This window comes from Anopheles darlingi, chromosome 2 (genome assembly GCF_943734745.1).
Source record: "Anopheles darlingi chromosome 2, idAnoDarlMG_H_01, whole genome shotgun sequence".
NCBI lineage: Eukaryota > Metazoa > Arthropoda > Insecta > Diptera > Culicidae > Anopheles > Anopheles darlingi.
In genome coordinates, this window is record NC_064874.1 from 74493557 (window position 1) to 74518264 (window position 24708).

At 50.3% G+C, this 24708-nt stretch overlaps 2 protein-coding genes across 3 annotated transcripts in view; both read left to right on the top strand.

Moving 5' to 3' along the window:
- LOC125958913 (LIM homeobox transcription factor 1-alpha) overlaps positions 1-22417 on the top strand; it is a 31583-nt gene extending 9166 nt beyond the window's left edge. For both annotated transcript variants that reach the window (XM_049691732.1, XM_049691733.1), the window contains exon 5: positions 22036-22417. In XM_049691732.1, coding sequence (XP_049547689.1) covers positions 22036-22417 — 382 coding nt within the window. The remainder of the gene's footprint in view (positions 1-22035) is intronic.
- A 303-nt stretch (positions 22418-22720) lies between these two features.
- On the top strand, positions 22721-24346 carry LOC125959526 (protein pygopus-like). The gene is made up of 2 exons (XM_049692351.1): positions 22721-23107; positions 23210-24346. Exons 1-2 carry the CDS (start codon positions 22721-22723, stop codon positions 24344-24346), a joined length of 1524 nt encoding a protein of 507 aa, XP_049548308.1.
- The last annotated feature ends 362 nt before the right edge of the window (positions 24347-24708 follow it).

Here is a 24708-nt window from a genome sequence, read left to right on the forward strand (position 1 = left end):
TAAGAACGGAAGCAGATTTTGTTTGTTCCCGTGTTCGGTGGAGCTAAAACGCAAAAAAAATCATTAAACCCCATTCCAAGCTCCTCTTTCGTCATGAAAGCGGAAGCATAGCACACAGTCAGTCAGTCACACATACAGCAAAACGAAGTTCGCAACCTCTCTCCCCCCAAAAAAGTAGAGATCCCTTTTGTGGCCTCGTCCGCCGGGGTCGATTGAGTTTATTACTGCATCAAGCTAATTACGGAAATTGTGCTACACCACCTCCTCCTGCTGCTGCTGCTGCTGGCCCCTGGTCGTCTGGTGAGGCCGCATGGTCCCGTGCTCACCAGCTCACGTCACCACGATTGGCGTTGGCCAACATCGCTCCACCCCTTAGCCACATGAGAAGAAAAGGGTGCGTCACTGGCGCTGGCCTGTCAAAGTAGCAGCAGCAAGACCCAGACTGCAGGCCAAGAACGAGTCTGCCACATCTGGGTACTGACACGTGACGGCTGTTGGAAGGCCAGGACCGGGGGAGGTTTATGAAGTTTTATGCTCGATGAAACGTGGTCATCCCCTGGACGTCAGGGGCAACAGAAGGTGGAAGAGAGGCATTCTGATCCCCTTTGCTGAGCCATCGAAGCGTCGAAGTGCCGAGTAGTAGACGAACAGTACGGGCGCGGGTTCCATTATGATCGATCAAGGTTGACGCGTCATCGGCACGAAGAAAGGCATCTTCACCTAGCCCTTGGGAGTGTCTTTCAGCCGAGGGGGGGAGTTCTATGTTTTGCATGATGCCTGTGCACACCACAGAACCCTCCCCCCCTCACACAGACACGCACACTGCTAATCCTCCAAATACCCATCCAGCAGTCGCGCTGAGCTGAGCTGTCGTCTGTTCTACTCTAGCTTCAGCAGTACTGTGTGTGTGTCTCTGCGGCCTGTACGGCCAAGTAATTGAATCATAATACTGCTAATTTAATTAAGAAAATGTCAATTAGAAACTCCGGGGGCTGCAACCTTTTGCCTGTTGTTCTGGCACTGGCCTTGGCACAGGGTCTGGTCTGGTTTGGTCTGGTCCGGCTCGTCTCGGCTTTTCGATACGACGTGTTGCTCGGGATGTGTGTGTGTGCGCGCGGCACATGGCGGCTATACAACTCGTGGCGAAGACGAGGAAGCGAGAAAGTGCCTCTGGGCTGGGTGTCAGGGTGTGGTATGCCGGCCCTGCGAGGGAATGTCTGATCCTTGATCCTTGTGTGGATTGATAAGTTGCGAAGACTCTAAGTAGCTCGCCGTCTTCTATCGATTTATATGACAAGGAAGTTTAAAGGCTATAAGTTTGTTAAACAAAACACATGAAATGCTTAATTGATTATCACTATTTGATATAATTTATTCGGAATGGAATGTTCAAACAATTCTTTATGTTTTAAACGAGTTTAAACGAAAGAACGAAACAAAAGGAGGATGAAATATTGCATTTTTAATAGATTATAGCTAAGAAACAAAATTTATCTATTCTAAATGATAAAAATTGTAGCTTGAACCTACAATCTATGTTTAAATTACACTTTGTAAATGAAAAATTTTCAACAGTTGAACATTGAAAAGCATCAACAGTCTTATTTGGTTGTGCAAGTAACTTATCAATCCATTCACCCTCTTACGCGCTCCATTAGATCCCCTCTCGGAGCACGCACACCCCGTCTATGTATCGTGACAGTCCTTCCCCCGCCCCAGACACCGCGCTAGTGGCCATGGTCGATAGTTTCCCGTCGGGCGTCGTGTTACTGCGTGCGTGTTGGCCTCATCCGCCTCGTCCACCGTTCCTTGGGGGGGTGAAGAGAAGTGAGGTGAAGTGTCAATCGACGTGTGAGAGTTTCCCACCCTCCCTACACCTTTCACTCCCTCTATCGCACCACCCCGAGGACGCGTTCCACCAACAGCCCTAACGAACCTAAGGGGCGAACCTTAGGAGCGACCATCGCGCACCTCGTCATCGTGCTCTACCTGCCCTGGCCCCCTTCCTTCTCCGCACCATAGGGAAATGGCAAAATGATTCATCAGCCACCAAACACCCTTCCTCGTGACACCTTCCGCCCTTGCGCCGCCTTTTTTTGCGCCGTCCACCACATTCTGCTTGGCCACCGGACGGACGGGCGGGCACCACAATGCGGAACACATTCAATCAAGCTTTACATTCTTTTGCTGACCCACGACCCCGGCACCAGCGTCTCTCTCTCTCTCTCTCTTCGTGGCCGGTGGCTCATCAGCGGCGATCGACTCCTTTCCTTTCGTCCTTTCGCATCCGTCCGTTCGTAGGGCATTTCATTGGCACTGCCGACGGTTGGACGGTTCTGGACGCGGTCAGCCAGGTTATCGGAGTGGAACTCGCACACACACGCACGCACACCAACACGATTGGCAACTTTGGCTGATTGCAACGTTCTCATCAGCGGCAGAAGGAAGCGCGTGCTGCGGAGGGCCATTCATCGTCAATCATCATAGTTTTATGCTCGTCTGGTTCGGTGGTGAGGGTTTTTTTCTGTGTGAAGGAATCCTCTTTTCGAAAGGATTTCCCGATATATCTAATACGCGCTCGATCGAAGGTCATGTGATAGGATGGAATACGATAAACCACCAAGAGGACAATTCAAGTAGGGATGATGTTGTGGGACCTTAAAACTATTTTTCTCGGTTTCTCTCTTTATCATTTAATGTACGCGTGCAGAGCCAAACAAAAGCCAAACAATTGTTGCAATCTCGAGGTGCAATCCGCGGATCGAGCGCATTCGATGTCTAATGATGCATTGCTTGCGACCAGCAGGACCTTAATAAAGGTGCAGCACGCCGGGCCCCAAAAAGGCTCAAATTTCGGGCCCGGCACACAGTTTTCCGGTTAATTAAGTGTCCTTTTGTGCATAATGAGACCACAAAAGGGTCGGCGGCTGCCTGACTGGCTGGCTGGTAGTGCAATTACACGAAGCGACCAGCGACTTCATCAATCATTTCTTAGGTAATTGAAAGATCTTTGCAATGGGCCAGCTAAATAAATTGGTGGGTTGCCGGTCTGTGCCCAAGATGTCCCGAGACACACCGAGAGAAGAGGCAGTTCTTACGCACTGCGGCCTTTTCGAAGAAATCCATCAGTGAATTGTTGGCTAATCAACGTGTTGTGTGTGCTGTGGTAACAATGCAAACACTAATTGCACTAACGCACCTCGACACACACACACACGGAAAAGGAGGAAGAGAAGCAGTTGTTTTTTTTTTGGGGTTTTGCGCTTGCAAATGCAATGCTCGTTTGTGTTGATGTGTCCTCCACTACGCTTCCGTTGTCGCACCAGGTACCAGGTACCAGGCCAATTACGCGGCAAACAATGTAACCATAATCAGCAGCCATGCGATTAGGTGATTGCAATTCGCGCAAAAGACGCTTGAATGCACGCACGCACGTCCGCTGTTCGTCCTTTTTGGCGAAGCGAAATTGCATATTATTGCCTGCTGCCTTGTGGCGATTGGAAATCAATATGTTTTTCATCGAGCGTTCCCTTGATGGCAGGATGGTGTGCACTTTTCGCGCTAATGATGGTTTAAATTGATGCAACCGGGATGCAGGGGCGTATCCCCCCCGAATCCTCGATCAATCATATTTCCCACCAACTTCACTTTCGATCGCAACCGCAAGCGGCGGTTGGTGCACGATTTACGTTCGGTTCTAGATTCGATCGTGGATCGTATCATCGTGGTTCGATTCCCTCCCGGGCAGCCGTTAATGATGCTACAATGTTGTGGAGGTACCCACCCTGCCCTTCCCTCCTCACCTGGAGGAACCGGGAAACCGGGGACCGAAGCGTATGGCGCGCAAATTAAGAGAATCGACGAGGAGAGGAAGAAGCAACTCCCAGAAAAAAAAACACTACTAATCAGCCACCAGGAGGGGTCAGCAGTGGCTTAATGAGGACGGACGGAGGGGATTCTGTTGTTGTGACTTGGCCCCTGGCCCTTCACCAATCCGTTCGTTGCACCGCAATCCGGTTCGAGGCTTGAGAGAGGCATTCGAAGGACGGCCGGGATCGTTCGGTGCGATAAGAAGGCGCTTTAGAAAGGTGGTCGAGTCGAGCGAAAGCAGTTCGGTTTTGGGTTGCTGAAGCCGGGAGAGACCCAAAAGAACTGTTCAAAGACGTGGCAGGACGGGGTTTGGTTGAGTTCGGTTTCGTTTGGTATAAGACTTCCAAACTGGACTTTATCTACTGTAACTTTGTTTGTGCTTTTTATATTCTTGAAATTGAATGCAGTGTAATGAAGGAGAGAGAGAGAACAATGCCAATGCTCGAACTCGGTGATTTATCGATCGAATCGTGTGATATGATTGATCAATCCAACTCGAAACCCCCCGACGAGTAGATGCGCATCACCTCTAATTATCGATGCAGTTACTGGCCGCAAGGGAGAATAGTGAGAACCATGCCCGGATAATGGTGAGATACCATGCTGTAATGCTCTCTCTCTCTCTCTCTAGAAACCGGTAATGCTGGCGACGACGTAATGAGCCGTCTGTGGCCATCGGTCAGTCATCCTCCATCATTTTTCCCCAGTTTTCCCCGGGACCAAACCGCGCGCTCAGAGCAGAGCTCCCAATTCGTGTGCGTTATTGCCCTCTCCCGTCCCGACTCCCTCGTTCCCGGCTGGAGAAACGTGCTCAAATTAGCCAAATAGCAGCACCGCGGTCCCGTCCACATCCAATCAGGGCCGATCATCAAACCCGGGCTGGTTTGGTGCTGGCCTGTGAGAAGGAGATAGTTGCCTCATCTCACTCACTAGCCCAGCTCAGCCCGGTGGCTGCAAATTGAAACATTGTAACCCCGGGGCCTGTGTGGCCCGGACCTGTCGGCCACAAATTGCGGGTTTTGCGTGTCGCGTTCGCGGTGTGCTTGTTGCCGCCGCCGCTCGGATGGTAGGAGAGGATAATTACGGATGTTTGTGGTTCCATTAATTAAATTACGCGATCCCGCGCCCGCTGCACGCGCTGGATCGATTGCTGGGATTCCACTCCCATCAGGTATCAGTAGCGTCGACACACACACACCGCCCTTTGTAATCTCTCGCTCAAATGCAGTCGTTCGTCGTTTTGAAGATGCAGGTGTGGGATGAATGATCTGATAGATAGATAGCGATGGTAGGATGGACAATATGAAACCGATGAGTAGTGAGAGTACTCATTAGAACCGGAGAGCCACCAAGACGGACAGTTTTATGCAAACGATGCACGAACTTGACTGGCAACATTGGCAGCAACCGAACTGATTCGATGAAAATCTTCGTTTCGTATCCTTCTTGGCTGCTCGTCAAGGTATGCTCCGCGCAAGGAAAGGACTCGAACCCTGGCAAGAGACCAAAAAAAAAGCCCCGGTCTGTTCGATCTGCTGATGCCTTCTTCTTCTTGTTCTTCTTCTTCTTCTCCTTCCACAACCACTAATGAAAGCAATCAAATGTCGTCTGTTTTTCCTCGAATAATAATAGAGCAATCGGGGTAGAGCGATGAAGAGAAGCGGGGGGAGGGGAAGAATGGTGGTGGTGAGGGTGGTGAACCCTCCCACCCCCTCTCTGCGTCGGTTCCGGAAGTGATTCTTCCAACGCAGCATCCGAGCAGCGCTACTGCTGCGCACCGCACCTCGTTAGCTCGCTGATAATGATGATGTTGATGATGATGATGCTGCTGCTGACGCCAAAGATGGGCATCAGCGCGCAGATGTGGCCTGGCATGTCGGGGCTACCGAGATCTCGTTACTTCCTCCTTCTCTCCTCCTTTTTCTCTCCGCGTTCGCCACCGAATGGTGATAATGACGCGTAGAGCGTAAAGAGGGCACCGCGCGCCACGCCACGCGTATATCCTTTCATTCCGCTTCCTTCCGTTCGATTCTCCGATGGCCCCATGTTCTGCGTCATTATTTGCCAGGTGTAAGCATGAGCCCTCTTCAATAAATGGTACACATTATGCGTTCATCACCAGACCAGACATCACACAGACCAGGCACGAGACGAACACGCGGTGGCACCGCGGCGGCGGCGGCAATTATAATGATTGTTGGAAGTGGAACCAGAGGGGGAACGGACACCCCCACCTTCCACACCCTGTTACAATGCCACCGTTTAATTGATTTCCAGACATAAAGGTTTTTCTTTAATGGACTTTACTGCGGAAAACTGGGGAAAACACGCGCAGCATAACCGGTCCGTAAATAAATTGGAACTCCCTCAGCACTACGCAAAATGGATTAGAATCCTGGCCGCCTGCTGCTGGTTATAGGCCCAGGAGTCCGGTGCCTTCCATTTCAGGTAGCCCTCCAAAAAGCTGATGCTAAATTCATTCGTCAAAAAACAGACTCTGCATCGTAGCAGAGCTTATCAGTGCTCGCAGTGGCCAATCTGCACCAGCACCGTAGTAGTAGTTCAAACCGACGGGGGGTGGCTGGCTTCGCGATTGTTTGTCTAGTCATAATCAATCACCACCACCACCACCACCACCTACTCCTCTAGCACACACACACACCGGGTACCTGCATTGGCATTGGTCGATGCAGCTCCATCACTGCTGCTGCATGCTGCTGCTCCATCGTCAATGGGGAAAAAAATCACGAGAATTGCATTCACGAAATGGCCGCTCGTGTGAAGCCTCAACGCCACTTGGTGCGTTTGTTGTTGCACTTTTCCGGCGTACCTTCTCATCGTGCGCGGGGCGCAGAACGCGGTTATTAGTGATCACCACCACCGTCCTCTCTAACACGTCCGCGTGCAAAAATGAAGTCACAGAAATTCAATCAATCTTTTGTTTTAATCCGCCAGCGAGTGGTTCCGATTTTATGATGGATTTCCGTGTGTTCCATCTCGGTGCTGGAGGGGGGGGGGGTCTTTTTTTTTGGGGGAGAAGAACGTTTCTTGTCGTCCGCGACGAGGACGACGATCGACGATGCACTTTTGCGCGCGCGCGCGCGCGCTATTCCAATTAGTGCGCGCTGCAGCTAGCGACAAAAGAGGCCACCCGGGACCTCTAAACAAAAACACACGTGCGAAGTGAGTTTGTTATGTTGCACTCTCTCGCGCTCTCTCTCTTTCTATCGTCCACTCGTCGTGGTCGTCGTCATCGAATGTGAAATGCATCCAAACGGCGTGAACAGCGCACTTGATGATGCGCCCTTGCGTTGCTTCTCGGTTTCAATGAATGAATTCAATGCTGGCGGAGGAGACACGCTGGACAAGAGCGCTACCCTTCCCCTCCCCTTTTCACTACCACTGCGGCCTGAAGTCACGAGAGAGAGAGCGGCGCAGGACTTTGAAGGACTCGCAGGCGAGGGCAACGAGGGCCCTAAGCAATATATGAATTTTTTAATTTGATTTTTCAAACGAACCAACTCCGGTGGCCGGTGGCCTGTGGCCGGTGGCCGATGGTGTCACGTGCGCTGCGCACCGTATCGGGACCACGACGGGAACTGTGTGGCCGGATTGCTGCTGATATGCAATTAGTTTAAAGGATTCCCGTTATCTCTCCGTCCATAAATGGGACTCGGTTGGAGTGCCGCTGCTGCTGCTGCTGCTGTGATCCGATTGCTGCGAGCATGTTGCATGGGACGCCCGGGGCGAAATTGTTGTTTCGACTGTCGGGCCAGCGGCATGTGCCCCCGGCCCGACGGAAAAAGCCGGGCCGAGGATTCTAATAAAATTGCGCGCGCGACAAAAAACGGTTTGAGAGTTCGAAAGTGTCCGTCCGTTTGCCACCCGGGGTAGTCCATCATCATCATCATCATCATCAGCATCAGTGCTGGAAGGAGGTAGTAGTGTGTCCTCTCAGGTGCAGCCCGTTCGCCATTCGAGCTAATCGGGCATCGGGACAACAGAAATTAGATAAAAACAACGAACACACAACAGTGCGGAATTGTTGCTACAGTGGAGTGGAGGAGGTTCGTTGGATTGTTAAAATTAATTTTGTCCAACAATCGTCCCATCCGCTTGCCTCTGCGCCTTTGGGGAACAGGACGCCAAAAACGGATTTAAAAAAAACACCATACACACATACATACTCCGCGCTCTAGACACATTCATCAAAACATAACTTCCGCTCGCGGAAAAAGCGGAAGCCGCCACACTCGTTCCAGCGCTGGGACTACACATGGCACTTGCTCGCATGTTTGTGTGTCAGAGAGGGTATTTGATTTTGTTTTAATTGGAAAACCGAACACTCACTCTCACACACACACGAGGTGACGTGTGTGTGTTCCGTTTCCTGTTCTAAGGTGCGTCTCGACGCCACGAATTGAGACCAAAATTCGGGGCCTCACTGGGGGGAAGGAATGCGCAATAAATCATTCGGTAAAGTTTACGTTTTACGTTGGTTTGCACACACACACACTGGGTCGTGGGTTCTCTTGAAGAGGGGCTCTCCCACTTTTGGCCTAAATGGATTACGTCCTCCTTCCAACCGTCCATCGGAACGTCGTGTTAGCGATCGATTTAATTTATATTTTACACCACTCGGTGTGGTGGTCCATGGCCACGACTGCTTAACAGCATTAGCAGCGCAGCCGCCTGTGTGGCCGCTTTCCACCATAAAAACCATCCCCTCACTCGCACGCTGCCATCGCAATTTGATCAATCAATTGCACTCCGAGTCGTCTCACTTCGTCACAGAGAATCATGGGATCCAGGGGATCCAGGGGGTGTACGATCATAATTGACATCGGGTGACGGGGCCCGGGGCCGAAGGGGTCAGGACCCTTTTTCCTTCGCGCTGGACGCCATTGCATTTCAATTAATCGCATCCCCATGGATGGATGGAAGGATGAGGGAGATGAGATCGATCGAACAAATTTAATTATTCACTCAATGCGGCCAACCGTCCGGTGCCTGCGTGTGTGCCTGCGTGTCCGTGTGTGTGTGCAGATTGATGTAAGCGAGAGTAAAAATGTTGCTCAAAATTTAATTCCCCCTCCCTTGGGTAGCCACCCAGCCACGGGCCCATTGGTCCCAAGGGAGAAGCGTTGCTCTCTAGTGGCACGTGTGTGTGTGTATGTATGTGCCGGCGTCGCCTTTTTTTTTGTTATTCTACTATGTTGGTGGAATGCCACTCATGGGTGGAAAATGGAAGGGCCTTAGTTGAGTCGATTAGAAGGGAATCCGTCCAGCCGTCTAATCCCTCTCCCCGAGTACCGAGCGCGTGTGTGTGTGTGTGTCGATGCCGATGCCGGGTTTTTGGGTGGAAATTTTGACGTTTTCTCGTTGACGAAGGTTGACGGAGGCCGCTCGAACCTGTCACACGGACTCCGCTCCAGCGAGGCAAGAGGGATAATTCTTTAATTTCTCGGCCCCTCTGGATCGATACCGGAGAGAGCCGAAGAGAGAGAGAGAGAGAGAGAGAGAGAGAGAGCCAGATAGAAGAGCGATGGCGAGTTTTGTGAAACGATGTAATTGGTTTTCGTTGCTTTCCATTCTCCTTCCATACTGCATACGATCGCGCATGGGAGCGTAAAACGACGAGCGGAAGAGCGAGGCCCGGACGTTTGACCGGACTTCTCGGGGCATCGAGGGTCGTCTTCGAATCCGAAGGCATCCAACAAGAAGGTTCAGAACCACCGGCGCATCGAGAAGTAATTAACTCCTTTCATTCTGGTGGCTGGTTGCCATGCCAGAGCTTCAACCTTTTCCATTCATCGGAGCACCGGAGAGGGGTTTAGAGTGAAATTGAATTGGTTAATTATAGAGAAAATGAAGCATTCCGAGAGAGCACATTCGCATTCGGATTGGAGCAGCTTCTTAGCAGGTGTTTCGACACTATCTGGAAATTTTCGCTACTAGTTCGAAACTGTCATAAAAATACTGAGAACCATAAAAAATAGTTAAGACAAAAACCTTTTTCTATTCGATGGATATGACAGTTTTGATATGACAGTTTCGTTATCGCAACGAAAATTAAATGCTAGTCTAAAAATAAAAACACCCTTAATCGAATGATTTTTCCAAAAAGCAACACTCCAATCCAATTACGGTTTTTGGGAGCGCAAAATCAACCAAAAATAAAAGCATTCCCCCAAACCTTCGATTATGTTTGGGGGCAAAACATACAGAAAAGATCATAAAGCAGCCACAGAAAGTGCAATGTGCGAATACAAATGTCATTAAAAGCTTTCAAACCCCGTTTCCACTCAACACCCTGACACCTCACGACCCAATTAAGCGGCGAGTTACATTGATGCAACTGCTGCTGCTGCTGCTGCTACACCTTTGGTACCGGTCGCGGTTCAGCGGTCAGCTCTGGACACATCACGTTGCATCCCTGCTGTGCCCTGCTCTTTGACACGCTGTCATCGTCATCGAATGGCGAAAGGTGGCACGAAAGGAAATGGATGGAAAATTAAGCAACACACTCTATCTTTCTCTCTCTCTCTCTCTCTCTCTCTCTCTCTCTCTCTCTCTCTCTCTCTCTGTGTTTCGATTTTCGCTTCGATACATGACCTATCGGCAGCCACCAGGCATGATCCACCATAATTGCACGTTGTGCAATTGGCGCTCGTGAGGCGACCTCTCGGTCACTTGGCCTCCAACTCCGACGCTGCCCCTTGTTGCTTTCTCTCGGTGGAGTTCCGAAGCGGGCGCGCGCCCGAAGGATAAAAAAAAGGATCCCGTTGAGGCAACAGCAATTGATTTGTTTTCGGCTTTTGGCTTCGGTGCTCGTTAGCCAGGAGAAGGAGAGCTCGGTCCGGATTCTCTGCTAATCATGCCAACCCTTTTCGTTCGACTGCCGATTGCTTGACGCGATCAGCTGTCCCGCTGCCGGCCTCAAGATAACCAAAGATTGAAGGTGGTGCTCCCGCGTTCCCGAAGAAAACACCGTTATTAGTTCCGTCCGAATCCGCCGGTAATCGCCGGGTGTCCTACTCATAAATTTGTCCAATAGCAATAGTGTCCGAGGGGCGGGCATGCTACGCACATCCATCCCTACGTGGCCGGGAGTAAACATTGTGCTACAATGTGTTTGGAACCGTGTGGCCACAGGGGCGGGGTGCACGATGGATAAGTATAGTGTTTAAGGAGCTGCTGCTGTTGCTGCTGCTGCTGCCCTGCCTTCGAGGTTTCTTTGGGGGATTTGTTTTAATTTGCTCTGGTCGCAAACAAAGCCTTGACCATTCACGCGGTGATGGCGACCCAGTTTTTGGTGGGCTGCGATGCAACATTAATAGCTTCCAGCAACAGCAGCAGCCACGAAACGTCACGATTGCACCGAAAAGTGCAGCCACACAATTGGAGACGATGGAAAGGAGGAGGTTGCGACGACGTATGCTTTCGCATAATCGCATCGTCCTTTGCCTGGGCGCGGGCCACGCAAACCTCCTCCTCCCTTCCTGGTCTCCTGGCGTCTGGTGTGCGCTGAGTGATTGGTTCGTTAGTGACTAATGAGGATAGCAGAGGAATCGGCGCTCGGTCGGCAGCTGGATTTCTTTTTCTTTTTGCTTTCTTGCTTCCGTGAAGTATCTTCCCTTTGTGTGTAGTGGCTTGAGAGTGTTTGTTGTTGTTTGGTTCGCGCAAGAGGGCAACTTATTATGCCGTCCAGGGAAAAAAACCGGTGGATCGAACCAATCGAGCTGTTGTGGTCGTTAATGGTATCGATTGATTTATTGTTTCCACCAATCGGCGTTTTTTTAATGGAATTGATAATCTCTGGTGCAAGTTTAAGACACTTCTTGCTCTTAGAATCCCTTATCTTATTTTGCATTTCATCACCTTCGGAAAGTGAAATCCGAAAGAAACATATGAATATCTTTTGCTTTTGATAACAATATGCTATTATTAATAGTGTATTAGGTGCTGCAATAGCTACATTATATACTACTGCATTCCTTCAATTCTATTACCATCCTTTTATTCAATCAAAACACTTCAGGAAGGGTACATCAGGCCATCATTAACATAAAGCATAGCGATGGTGTGCTGCATTCAACTCTCCTCCTTCCGGTTGCTATCACGCTCCACACTCTTCCTAATCTTCTCCATCGGTCCACCGGATAACAATGGCCGCTTCCATTCAGGGATCCGGGAGTTCATCCGACCCCAACAGGTGAATCCTCGTGGTTCAGGGGCCCCTTCGGAGACGTGGTTGGTTGAGTCTTGAGGGCGATAATTCGATTAAATGGAGAGCAGCTTCTCCACTCTGCTCTCTCTCTCTCCCAACCAACTAAACCAACCAATCCCCTCTCAGCATCTCAACAATCCCACAAAATCCCTTCGCCAAATGAACCTCAATTCAATCAGCAAAATTAGCTCAACATGGCATCGCACATCATCATCATCACCATCATCATCATCATCATCATTACGATCATCTTCGTGCAAAATCGAAGACGGTACGGGGAGGTTTAGATGGTGGTGTGATAGGCAACAGTAACAGCTGCCTTCCAGCGAGCCAACCAGATCATCATTACAGTTATTCATTGCCCGGTGGTACCTGGAACGCCATTGTTTCCGCCATCATTCGACAGCTGGGAGAGAGAGAGAGAGAGAGAGAGAGAGAGAGAGAGAGAGAGAGATATGGAGTCCTGGTGACTAACCTCGGACGTGGTGGTTTGAATTCCGCTTCCGCCAATCCAGACAAACAGGGAAGAGCAGATAAGTGGCCCAGCAGAGCAGAGCAAACGAAACTAAACTTCCATCCACATGTTCCCGCTCCCCGGCGGTGCAATCGTTTTCGTTTCTATAATCTCTAATGAATTTTCACCACCACCGTCAATACCACCATCGTTATCCCCGCCGAGCTAGCTCCGTTAGCTCGATTTTCCACGATTTGTTCCTCCATCTCTTTCATTCTGCTTCCGGCGATCGCTCGTCGGCGAAGGGTTTTTCTCGATTTTCACTCATATGCCGTCGGGCACCGGCGCAAAGTTTCCCTGGTAACCCATCCACCAATCATCGACAGCACCATCATCATCATCATCATCCAATCTTCGATCATTCCAATTTATACCGTCAGTACGTCATCGACTTTCCCCGGGATGGGACTGCGTTCGTGTTCCTTCTTCTAAAGGGAAAGGACGTGTCCGTCGACGTGGACTCGAACCAATTGGGATCGGGATCGGGAATTGAAGTGAACCTTTTGGTACACAGACACACATACAATCCCAATCGTTGCTCGGTGTGAACAGAAGAAGCACATCGGGGGCAGTGCTCTTCCCTTTTTTCTGGGACCATTCGTACACCGCAACAGCTGGATGTAAATTTGTTTCGGAAGCTTCCAGGACGTACTGGCGCGCGTGTGTGTGTGTGTGTGTGAGAGAGAGAGAGCAAACTCTCGAAACAACCGATAAAATTAATTTAAGTGATGATAAATGGGATATCCTCCCAAGGTGCATGGTCTGCGATGCGGAGCTTTGTAGGAAAAATATCATTTCCAGTACGCAATTAGTTTGACGTTTACACGTTCCCTGCCTTGTTCTCTCTCTCTCTCTCTCTCTCTCTCTCTCTCTCTCTCTATCACGCCATATGTGGTAGTAACCTGGTAGTCCGTTCCTCGGGACCACATTCCAACGATGATAACGATATTGAATCGAATCGGTTTCGAAGCTGCATCCTTGCGATGATGCGATGGTTTTTGGTTGGTTATGATTTTTGTGCCGAACTACCGTGCGCCTCCATGCACCGTCGTATCGCGCAGACAACGACCAGTTAGTGTAGTGGTTGGTAGTCAGGTCAGGTCACGAGACGAGAACCATCAGCCAAAGCAACGAACGAATCGGAATCTGACGATCCGATCCGGAAACTTTCCGCAAAAAGTGCCGACCGATTGAAACCGAACCGAGGAATCCCACCGTCTGTTCCAATGATTGTGGAACAAAAACGAGAGATCCCACTTGTGGAGCGGAGTAGCATAATGTTGATTGCCCTTCTAACGAATCTATTCAATGCGTATGTTCTCGTGCTTGTTTGTGTGTTAGTAACTATCGAGGCAGATAATAGCCCGTTGCTTAGGGAAACACACAAATTGCAATTAGTTGGAGCTGTCTGTCTTGATAAATATGATTCTTTCATGATTCATTAAATGTAATATTAAGATTTTCATAAAAATACGTTTAATGCTCCGATGAGCAGTAGTTTACTTCCTGAAAGATCGTCCACAGTCACAATTCTCGACTTGCACTCCAATGCCCTCCCTAATTCCCCTTTCTATTAAGCAGCAGGCAGCCCAGAGTTCCTGTTTCAATTAAAACTGTCTTCAATATCGTACAATTGCAACTAAATTACCAACTACCGTCGGTGCGCCCTCGGGACAGAACGCCCAAGTGCCAGGGGGTGAAGTCTCTTCATCCTCCTCCTCCTCCTCCTCCTTCTCCTGCGCTCCATCGTCGAACGAGAAATGGTCGCCTTTGGGGAGGCGAGGTGGTTGGTCGCCAGATCGCCAGCTGGAAACAAAGCGCAGTAATCAACATTAAATCGCTGCTACAATTGCCACAAATTATGGCTACGATGATATTAAGCTTCATTTTTCAGCATCTTGAGGTGGGGCGTTCATTTCGTCTCCGCTCCTCGTCCCCCTTTTTTCTCTCTCGGTGCTGCCCATCCAACGGGAATGAGCTTTCTGGTGGGCATCGTACCTCGTTGCTGCGAGACAGATGTTGGCAGGATGAACCATTGCAACCCCCCGGTACCATTTCTAGACGAAGGTTGGTTAGGAGTATTTAGGTTCTAGTGGAAGCGACAGCATTCTTTGTTTCCGCTTTGCCCTCCCTCACGCCTGTTGTCGTTCATGTCTTGGCTTAGCATTTGTCATTTGAAAAGAAAGGGACGCAGGAGAAAGGTCAGTTGATGATAGCATTGCGGGTAGAGTTGTCATCAGTGTCATCAGTTTTCAGAAATGAAATTGCTTCTTATCAATCTGACTATCTGGTTCCTACAATACAATCAATACAATACCCACTACAGTAACTCGTTAGACGTAAAGGTTGGCAAAATTTAATTGTTTCTACAGATGTACCGTAGTTGAACTCCTTTTGATTAAATTCTACTCTTTAATCATTCTCTAAAACATGGTATTAAAATGGTGTCCAAGAAATTTCCATTAGTTTCTTTGCCGTTTGCCAGCTATTTACTGTTTGCCACAGCAACAGCAACATTCCATCCCCATGTTCTAGCTCATCAAGATTGGGTCCCATCCTCTCGCACCGTCGCACACTGCACTACTCTCCTCGTCCATCGCTCTCTCTCTCTGTCCCTGCAGACGTGCGACGTGTTGGAGCGGGCGGAAGGGAGCGACGAGTAGCGAAATTTTCGTCCCTATTCATGGCGCCGACCGTCGTGTGTCATGATTTTCAATCACACAATTGTATTTGATTTTCTATTCCGGGCAACTTTTCTATGGCGACATTAATTTGTGCGGACGAGACGAGACGGCGTGTGTGTGTGTGTGTGGCGCCACGGCCACGGCTAACCCTCGCCTCTCCTTCGTGCATGTGTTTCTGGCTGGGCTCCTGCTCCGGTGCCGGTCCCGGGGGTACCGGTGGCTGCGGTGGCGGCAATCTGTCGAATGAGGTTTTGTGTGATGTGAGTTGCCGGTTTTTCACGTTGTTCGTGCTCGCCGGAAGCTCGTTCCATATTGCTCCATCAGAGAGTTTTTTTTTTCGCCTTTTTCGCCTCTTCTTTTGCTTTTAGTTTTCAAATTCACTTGCACACGCCGGGACAAGAGGATGCTGCGTAGTATGAGTGTGTTTGTGCTTGCGACTGTGTCTTGTCTGTAGTTGCAACAGATGGTCTTGAACCTTGGTCGAAACTCGCCGCTTCTTCGCGACGACGATGCTCATAGGCGAAGATGGCGATGATGATGATGATGATGATGGTCGAGGTTGATTTGTCCTTTTCATCTAACCAATGTGGTACGCTAGCGTTGAATCAAAATTCATTCGTTTCACCTTACGACAGAAGACGATACTTCGTCGCAAAACGATGCTTTAGTTTGGGAGACATTTTACGATTTCATGATGCTTCCGTTTCCGTTTCCCGGCATTAGGCATTGCCTCAGCATTGAAACGTGCTTCAATGCCACGAGACAGAATTATGATTTGATGTGAAGTTATTATAAAATGATATCCTTTTTGTTTAGACTTTTTAGTCTAATGTTGTTAACATACTTCAAACACAAGACACAAAAAGTAATTGCAAGTGAATGATGGCCCTAAGCGGACAATCGCCTCCAAACGCCACCGCTTCGGCAAATTGCTTAACCATAATGGTTGCACACCACCTCAACCACCACCGATTGAAACCACCGCAATGACGATGACACCTCCATCATGAGGTGTGGCGATGCGGAGGATGCTGGTGGCGATAATAATAATAATCATCATCATCATCCCCCTCATCATCATCATCCCCCTCATCATCATCATCACGGTCGACATCGTTAGTCGGTTGCCGCGCCCGCGGTTGGTAGCGGCCACCACATTCTGTGGCCAGCGTCGCGGACAGGAAACAGAAGAAGGCAGAGAACCGGCGGATCGCCGGCGAAAGGTAGCGCCTCGCGCGGGAGTCTTCATCTTTGGCATCCGTTGGCACTCCTTCTTGCCTTCTCTCGCAGTCATTCTCTCTCTCTCTCTCGTTTTCCTTATTTCTTCAAGAGCAGTGGTTCGTTATTATTGTTTGTTATTCCACTCTCTGCTTCCGCCGATCCCGCCTCCGGTTGCGCATCCTCCGGGTTGCTAGGAGTTGCATGATTATTGCTAACGATTACGGTCGCGGCGCCCCCGCTGATTACGGGATAACCACCCTGCTCCATCACTGCCCACTGCGAGAGCTTTGGTTGGTTGTAGCATGATGTTCCGATTTTAATCTTGCGATTGGTGAATAAATAGGCAAAATTAAGAAGAAGAAGGAAAAACGCGTATTTTGCGTGAGCTGATCTGTTCTCGCTCAATTTTTCGTTTGTAAACAAGCTTTGAATCATGTTTTTGGGCGACAAGAGCCCGGCAATGGTAGAATTGGGATGGATTTACATTCCAAAATCGTGACAATTTGAACGCATCATCTGTCCAACAAATACCTACACGGTTTTGCTTCCGCAAAGTCTCATATCTCAACGTGTCCATCATGTTGAGCGGTTTGTTTCATCTGCACTGCTTGATTAAAGCATTCTGTGCCCACTGCATACGAACATCGCTCGCGCACTGGCAGTAGAATTTCCCGGATGGGCAACGAACCAGCAAAAAAAAAATCGTGGATATTAAACCAAAAAACAACCAAAAAAAAACGAAAGAAAAAAAACGAACTCACTGTCAAAACAGTGTAAACAGCATTGAACGTAAATCAGCGAATGTGTCGTCGTCAGGCTTTGATTTATGGTGGGGAAAAGGCAGAACGCGAAACACCTTCCTTCCTGGCGAACAGGCAAACGGTGCGCGCACAGCACATGCCAGGTTGGCAAACGAACCGCTGCCTCACCGCTTCCACATGCACATGGTGTGGCGTGGCGTGGCGTGGCGGATGCATGATCAAATAAAAACCACTCGCGGGCGGGATGCTAAACGCGCATAGCAGCGAAAGCACCGTTGTTGGATAACGAGAGAACTTGTTTTCTGCATTAGTTGTTCGACCGAAACGGCGCGATTTTTTCTAATGAGTCTTGCTGCTTCTTACCACTCTGTTGACTAACGATTGTGTTGGTTGTTGGGCTACGAAATGGATCTTAAAAATGAAGGAATGAAGGGGCTCTTTGTAGCATAACATCTATCGTAGAGGCATCTCGAAGCCAGTAACAGTTTTTATCTGAGTCGAATCCACCATTATCTTTTACTTGTCTAGTTCCTTCACCTCTAAAACGCACACACACACGCGCGCGATGCCTCGGTTCGGCCGCATCGTCCTCATTACTACTCTCGTCATTGCCGGCGCACGATGGAGGCGCATGGTATTTCACTCCCCGAAACACGAAACTGTACCGCACCAGCAGCAAGGCAAGAGCAATGTGCAATTACCGAGTGCTCACTAATTAGTTCTGATGCAAAGGAAGTGCTAGCGGGAGTGAAGAATAGAAGCAACAAAAAAAACCCCGCAACAACAACAACAACCTTGGTTAAACTCTCTCTCTCTCCCCCGTACGGCAGTGTCCTCGTTCAAAGCCTCAAAGTCACGAGTAAAGTCGTCCCCGGCCATCGACGGTGCGCCATCCGGTGGCGGTGGCATAACTCATTGTGCGTTTGTGCGATACACGACGAAGATCTTCGACAAGCTCGACGACGACGACGACGATGCGCACCTCGCGCACCACACCTCGTACCGACCGCTCCTGTTATCATGTTCTTTAATTAACTTATCTTATTAATTAATTAATTAACAAATTAATTACCAGACCTCAGAGCAGAGCAGCGCAGAGCAGAGCAGTGTGGCAGCCACTGATGGACCAGTTTTGTTGCCGCAGGCGTAATATGAGATGCTCGAGAGGAGAAGAGGGGTGAGAAGGGATGGATACCGGCTACCGGCAGACTGCCGCTCTCTCTCGCTCTCCATTTCCCTCTCACGCTTACTTTCCTCGTGCTCTCGCTCGTGATGTGGATCTCTCGGATCTGAGCACCTTTGTCGCTGGAGATCTGATATCTGATAGCGAATGTCGATAAGAAAATGACAAGCTGGGGAAGAGATATACATAGAAAGAGAGAGAAAGAGACACGGTTGATAAACTCCACAGTTGCGTTGGTTGTTCGTGAGTGTACGGACCATAATCGGGGTTGATGGAGGGAGTTTCGTGAGTGTCTTTCCGCCGTACCTTTTTGCTGCTAGCCAGTGCCGGTTGTTGATAATGATGCTTGCTGCTGATAATAATGTTCCTAAACCATACACACTTCAGCATAAATTTCCTTTTTTTTTCCTAATATCAAAATCCGAGGAAATCTTAAGTCAAATAAGGTATCTCACAACATTGGCTATTGATGAACATCGTTCGTCGGTAACCTTTCAGGCAGTTTCAGGCACCGAAAGCCAATTTGACCGCCAGGTGTTTAACGGCTGCCTGGGAACTGGGACGGCCCGCCTGCACGACCACAGAGACCAATCGCGTAATTAATATTAACACCATCCGAAGGCTACGTGCGGCGACGGTCTGTCTCTCAGCAACATCTCAGTTGTGAGAGTTTCCACCTCACGAGCAGGGGGCGTATGTGTGTGAAGAAGGCGAGGCCGCCGACCTCATCGCCTCAAGGCTCCAGGACCCTCCTTCATCTGGATCTGGATAATAGTGGATTGGATGTCACCACCATTGGGTGCGTCGTGTAGTGTGTAGTGAGAGGCATGGCAGTCTGCTGCTGCTTCTGCTGTCCTCTTCATTGGAGAGGTTGGTGAGTTGTTAATTTAAACGCGGACGCAGCGCGAGGACGCCCCGAGGCGGAATATTGCTAATGAGGGCTTTAGGGTCCTTCCTTTCAACTCCCACTACCCACCAGCTGCTGTGCTTGTGATCATGTGGGTTGTTCTGGTTGGTTGGTTAGTTGGAGCCGCTAGTTGCCCGGTGGTGCTCGGTCCGACCCGACCGACCAGGTTAGCGGAATTAGATTAACCGTTCACACCTACCAGAGGCCACTAGCACCACTGCCTGGCAAGAGAAAGGAAAGCTTCCTGATACCGTTGTCGTTACCGTTTGTCGTTGGTTGCGCTACAAAAGAGGAAGTTTCAAGGGTTTGGGGTGTTGTATTTGCATAGGAGCATGCATAATTAGAGGCAAACAATGACTCAATTATCACTGAATAGTGTCTTTCGCAGGCACGCAAAGGCGATATCCTGAGCGAAGTTGCAGCCATTGCCCTTAATGACCGGAGCTCGAGAGGAGCTCGTTTATTAATTAAGAAATAGGTTGCTGTCTGGGAATAAATCGAAGTAACGGTTTTTAATAGTTTAGAGCTTTACTATCGAAAGCCCAAGCATTCCAAAACCCGAGATAGAGTTTCTTATGATCTAAATTAAAAATCTTTAACGCTGCTTGATATTAAACTTATCAAGCACTAGCAATTCCTATTTCTTGTGAATCTGTTTTTTCCCCGAAAAAAAAAGAATCTTTTTCGTCAAATCAGTTCGAACGCACCTGAGGTGTGCTTTGCCGTCATCGAACTGAGATTCCCAATTGCCAATTGCTTCGCTTCCGTTTCCACCGTACGACCACCTAAGGGGACGCCGGTCCACGGGAGAAGCGTCTGGCGCGACGTGACGCCACCGTGTCGTGTGGCGCAGAAGAGCAGAAGAGCAGAAGAGAGAAAAAAAACGCACGAAAAGCGCAATCCCAGATGTTTACCAAGCAATTTTCCGACACCCAGCGTCTTCTGGCCTCACCAGAGGCGTCTCGGGCGCTCTTTCCTTCACTCTCTCTCTCTCTCTCTCTGTGAGAGGGTGGCGTGGGTTTTTGGAATGTTGTTTCGCTTGTTTGTTTGTTTACAAGGTTGATCAAACAAATTTGCCCGTAATTCCCTCTCCCGTGCGAACTCATGATTGGTATCGTTTAGGGAGAGAGAGAAAGACGGCGCGAAACAGAGAGAGGAGAAGCGAAATTCCCCAAACGCCGGTTACATGTATGTGTCGTGGTGGGAGGAGGGGATGAAAGCTGTTCCTTTTGATCCTTCGGTGTGGATCCTTGGGAGCTTCGGAAGAGAAGAAGGTGCTATGGTGCTTCATCGGTATTTGTATTCAAATCATTGATTTGAGTGCACGACGACGCCACGGGAAAAAGGTTTGCTTGTAATCCTGTTACGTGCACCCTGGAGCGGCGGAGGTCCTTCATTGATTTTGTTCGGTTTTCATTCGTTTTATTTTTATTACTGCTGCAACCAAGCAAAGCAAAGCGATGAAGAACAATGAAGCAGCAATCGAACATATGCACCACGTACCGCGTGGAGTGAGTAAAGAAAGCCCCCTCCCCCCCAAAAAAAAGGGATCCATTCGAGAGCAACGGTATCACCATCAATAATGTGAGGTACCGCATGGCCTCATGGCCAACCGGCCGGCAAAAGACGAACGGACGGAAGGCCCATGTCAAGCAGTACACCGATTACACGAATCGTTACAAATCGTGTTCACTCGAACGCGCCCAGCCTCGGTCTGCCGGCCGGCCCGGAAGTGGAAGAAACCGAAAGACCGACCGACACTTCCGACGGAAGGCTGGACCGTCGCGGTTTGGAAGGGCGGAGGCCTGATACCTGAGATGAATGAATGCTGCACAAGAAGATTACAACCACAGACACAGACCCAGACGACGACGACGACCACCACCAGCAGCAGCAGCCAGGCAGGCCGTCGTCATTCGAAAAAGACGTTCGTGTCCGGAATGTCCTGTTGGATTCATTTTCCTTCGCTTCTTTTTTTTTGATTTTTGCTGTTCATCCAGGAGGAGGAGACGGAGGAGGAAAGCAGTGGCAAGGAACGTGATTTTCTGTTTGGGTTCCTCCCTCTCCCTCGGTGTTCTGGTCCTCCAGGACGGAACAATATTTATTCACGTTTCGCTCTCTTGTTTGCTCTCTCGTTCTGCGTTTCCTCTACCACCTTCTCTATTGCTTTCAATCGAAGCGAAGGGTTTTTTCTTCCCCTTTTTTTGTGCTCTCTCTCTCTCTTTCTCTCTCGGTTTTGGCTCTTCTTTCGAGATTTCACTGTCTTCTTCTCGCTTCTTGGTCGCTCCGTTAAGCTCAACAGTCAAACACCACTTCCGGTGTTTACAGTTGGACGCGTCGTGTTGAAGTGTTGAAGAGGTTTTGCTCAACCTGTTCTCTTCCTGCGGCCCGTGCATCTTCTACCTCATCGTTCCTGTTTGCTTTCTGCATTTTTCACTTTTCGGGTGGTCGATTTGTTACCCCTTTTTTTTCGTTCGTTTTGTTCTTATGTATGTCTCTGACTTCTTTTCAGTTGTTTTACCGATTGATTGTACCATTGACTGTACGGCAAATGCATTCGCATTCGTTCTTAATTTCTTTTACTTACTAAACTTAAACTTGTCTAGATTTTTTCTGTTGACAGACAATTTATTGAATATTTCGTTCTCTCTTCTGCCTTTTGCAGGCTTTTCGGTAGTGGTGCCTGTTCCGCCTGCCATCAAACGATACCCGCCAACGAGTTCGTGATGCGGACGACGTCACACACGACGATAAACAACAACGTGAACAACGCGGCGAACAACAACAACAACAACCAAAATGGCACAGCGAACAACAATAACAACAACAACGGCCAATCGGTACCGCAGCACCACGTGTTTCACCTGAAGTGCTTCCAGTGCTCCAAGTGTGGCAGCCATCTGGTGCAGGGCGACCGGTACTACATGCTCGGTGGCAGCCTGGTGTGCGAACCGGACTGGCATAAGCTGGTGAAGACGACGAACAACGCCACGAACCCGCCACTGCGCAAGGGCAAGGTGGGCCGACCGAGGCGTTCCAGGGACTGAGATGGTCCCCGGCTGGGTCGTCCGCCGAAGATGAAGCGACCGCCCCTACCGCAGCCCCAGCCGCAGCCAACGCCATCCCTCCCTTCCCAACAGCAGCACCAACAGCAGCAGCACCCGGTACTCCACAGCCAGCCACAGCCTTCATCGGCGGCCCAAGGGCTAACCGGGGTCGATGATGCACTGTCAGCGCTAATGGCCGGCCGAGCGGCGGCCTCCGGTAGCACGGCAGCTCCCGGTAGTGCCGCGGCAGCAGCAGCAGCAGCAGCAGCGGCCGCAGCAGCCGCCGCAGCCGCCGCCGGTGTAATGTTAGATGATCTCGATCTCGCCACTCAGCGCAACCTTGCTCTCGCCCGTCTTAACGGATCACCATTGGCCACCGGTGCGAACGGGGGCACCTCTGCGGCTGCCGTTGCAGTGGCCGCGGCAGCGGCGGCTGCTGCTGCAGCAGCGGCCAACAATGGTGGCCCCAACCCGACGCCCCAACCCGACGGACAGTCTCTCTACAGCCATCTGTACGGCAAGGAAATGGGTTTAATGCGTAAGCTGTCCTCGATGGACGATTACTCAGCCGTTGCGGCAGCCGTAGCCGGTGGCGGTCACCCTTCAAACTCGTCCTCCTCCTCCTCCTCCTCCTCGACGACGCCATCCGCCGCCATGCGAAACTATCAGCAACTGTTGCAATCGGAAGGAGTGCTTTCCTCGTTACACCATCAACATGGTGGCCAACAGCAGCAGCAGCAGCAGCATCAGCAACCGAATCCCCATCACCACCATCATCATCATCACCATCAGCAGCAGCAACAACTGCAACATCATCCGCACAATCATCCGCATCAACCACCGAGCTACAATTCATCCAATCAGCAGCAACAGCAGCTTCACGCGCATGCCAAGTACAATGGAACGAACGGTGGTAACGCTGGCGGTGGCGGTTCATTCAACGGCTATCATCCGCACGGTTCCGGTGGAGGTTTGCTGAAACCCTGCTACGACTATGCGGCCACTACGGCGGGACCAAACTCGTCCGCAGGCGTCCCCCAACAACAGCAGCAGCAACATCACCATCACATGCAGCCACCATCGAATGCTCCCTCGAATGTTGGGCCTCAAATCAAAAAAGAGCTTTCCTTCGGTGATCTCTACACACCACCCCTAACGCCGTCCTCAATCGGAAGTGGTGGCAGTACGGGTAGTGCAGGAACGGCTTCACAGCCACCACCGGTCACCGGTACCGGTTCCACCACGGCAACCGCCGTCTCAACGGCACTGGCCTTCATGAACAATTTGCAACAATCGACGGGAGGTGTAGGTTCAGGAGGTGGCTACGGTGACAGTCCTGGTGGTGGTGGTGGTGGTCCCGACGGTAACCAGTCAGTCAACGGTGGTGGTAGCACCAACAGCAATGCTTCGACCAACAGTTGCCTACGGAGCGGTAAGCAGTTGGTGGTGGGGAACACCACGGATCAAGCGACAGCCGCTATGCTCTCGATGGCGGCTCGCAGTGGCTCAATTATGAATAGTCTAGCGAATGGTGGTAGCAGCAATGGCGGCGTTGGCTGTATGAACAGCAAGCAGCAGCAGCAGCACGATTCACCCAATGCCGGTGACGTTGCGGATCCTACTGTGGCGCACCTTCAGCATCATCATCATCACCATCATCACCATGGTCATGGTGGGCATCAGCAACACAACATGCACAACCATCAGATGCAGCTACAGCAACACGCCGGTGGAATGCATCTTCACGCTGGCCATCATGCTGTTGGAGGATCGTCGAGCGGTGCTGCTATGAACGGCAGTGGCGGTAATGCTGCTGGCGATGAAGAACCGGATAAGCTATCGTCACCGCTGACTGGCACCTCGACGCTCACCTCGGAGCTACACGATCCGGACAATGACAGTGTCGAGGATGGGTACACGATCCTGTAAGCTGCTTCAGTGGATCTGCACACACACACACGCGCACGCGCACGCACACATCCTCTAACGCACGATTCCAGTTTGGTGCCATTTGTTTATTACTCCCCGTGCCCCCGGTCGGTGTGTGTGTGTGTCGTGTCTGTCCGTGTGCTGTGGAGGGCCAAAAGTCTGGGGAAGGCGTTAATTGGGAGCGCGATGGCGACGCAACTAATGAGTGTATCGATAGAAAGAGAAAGCAGGAAACCACGACGCGGAAACCGTAATGTGATGTTAAGAGTAATAGAGACTTAAGAGCCTAGCCGGAACCACGGTACTGCGCCGAGGAGGATACAGTACAGTAGGACGGGACGGGTGGCCGTGTAAATTGAATC

Bases quoted from the DNA above. Each gene is read 5' to 3' on its own strand.
- LOC125959526 (XM_049692351.1), top strand. From the start codon at position 22,721: ATGTTAGATGATCTCGATCTCGCCACTCAGCGCAACCTTGCTCTCGCC. The intron at 23,108-23,209 runs GTGCTTTCCTCG...CATCACCATCAG, and splicing joins AACTGTTGCAATCGGAAGGA to CAGCAGCAACAACTGCAACA.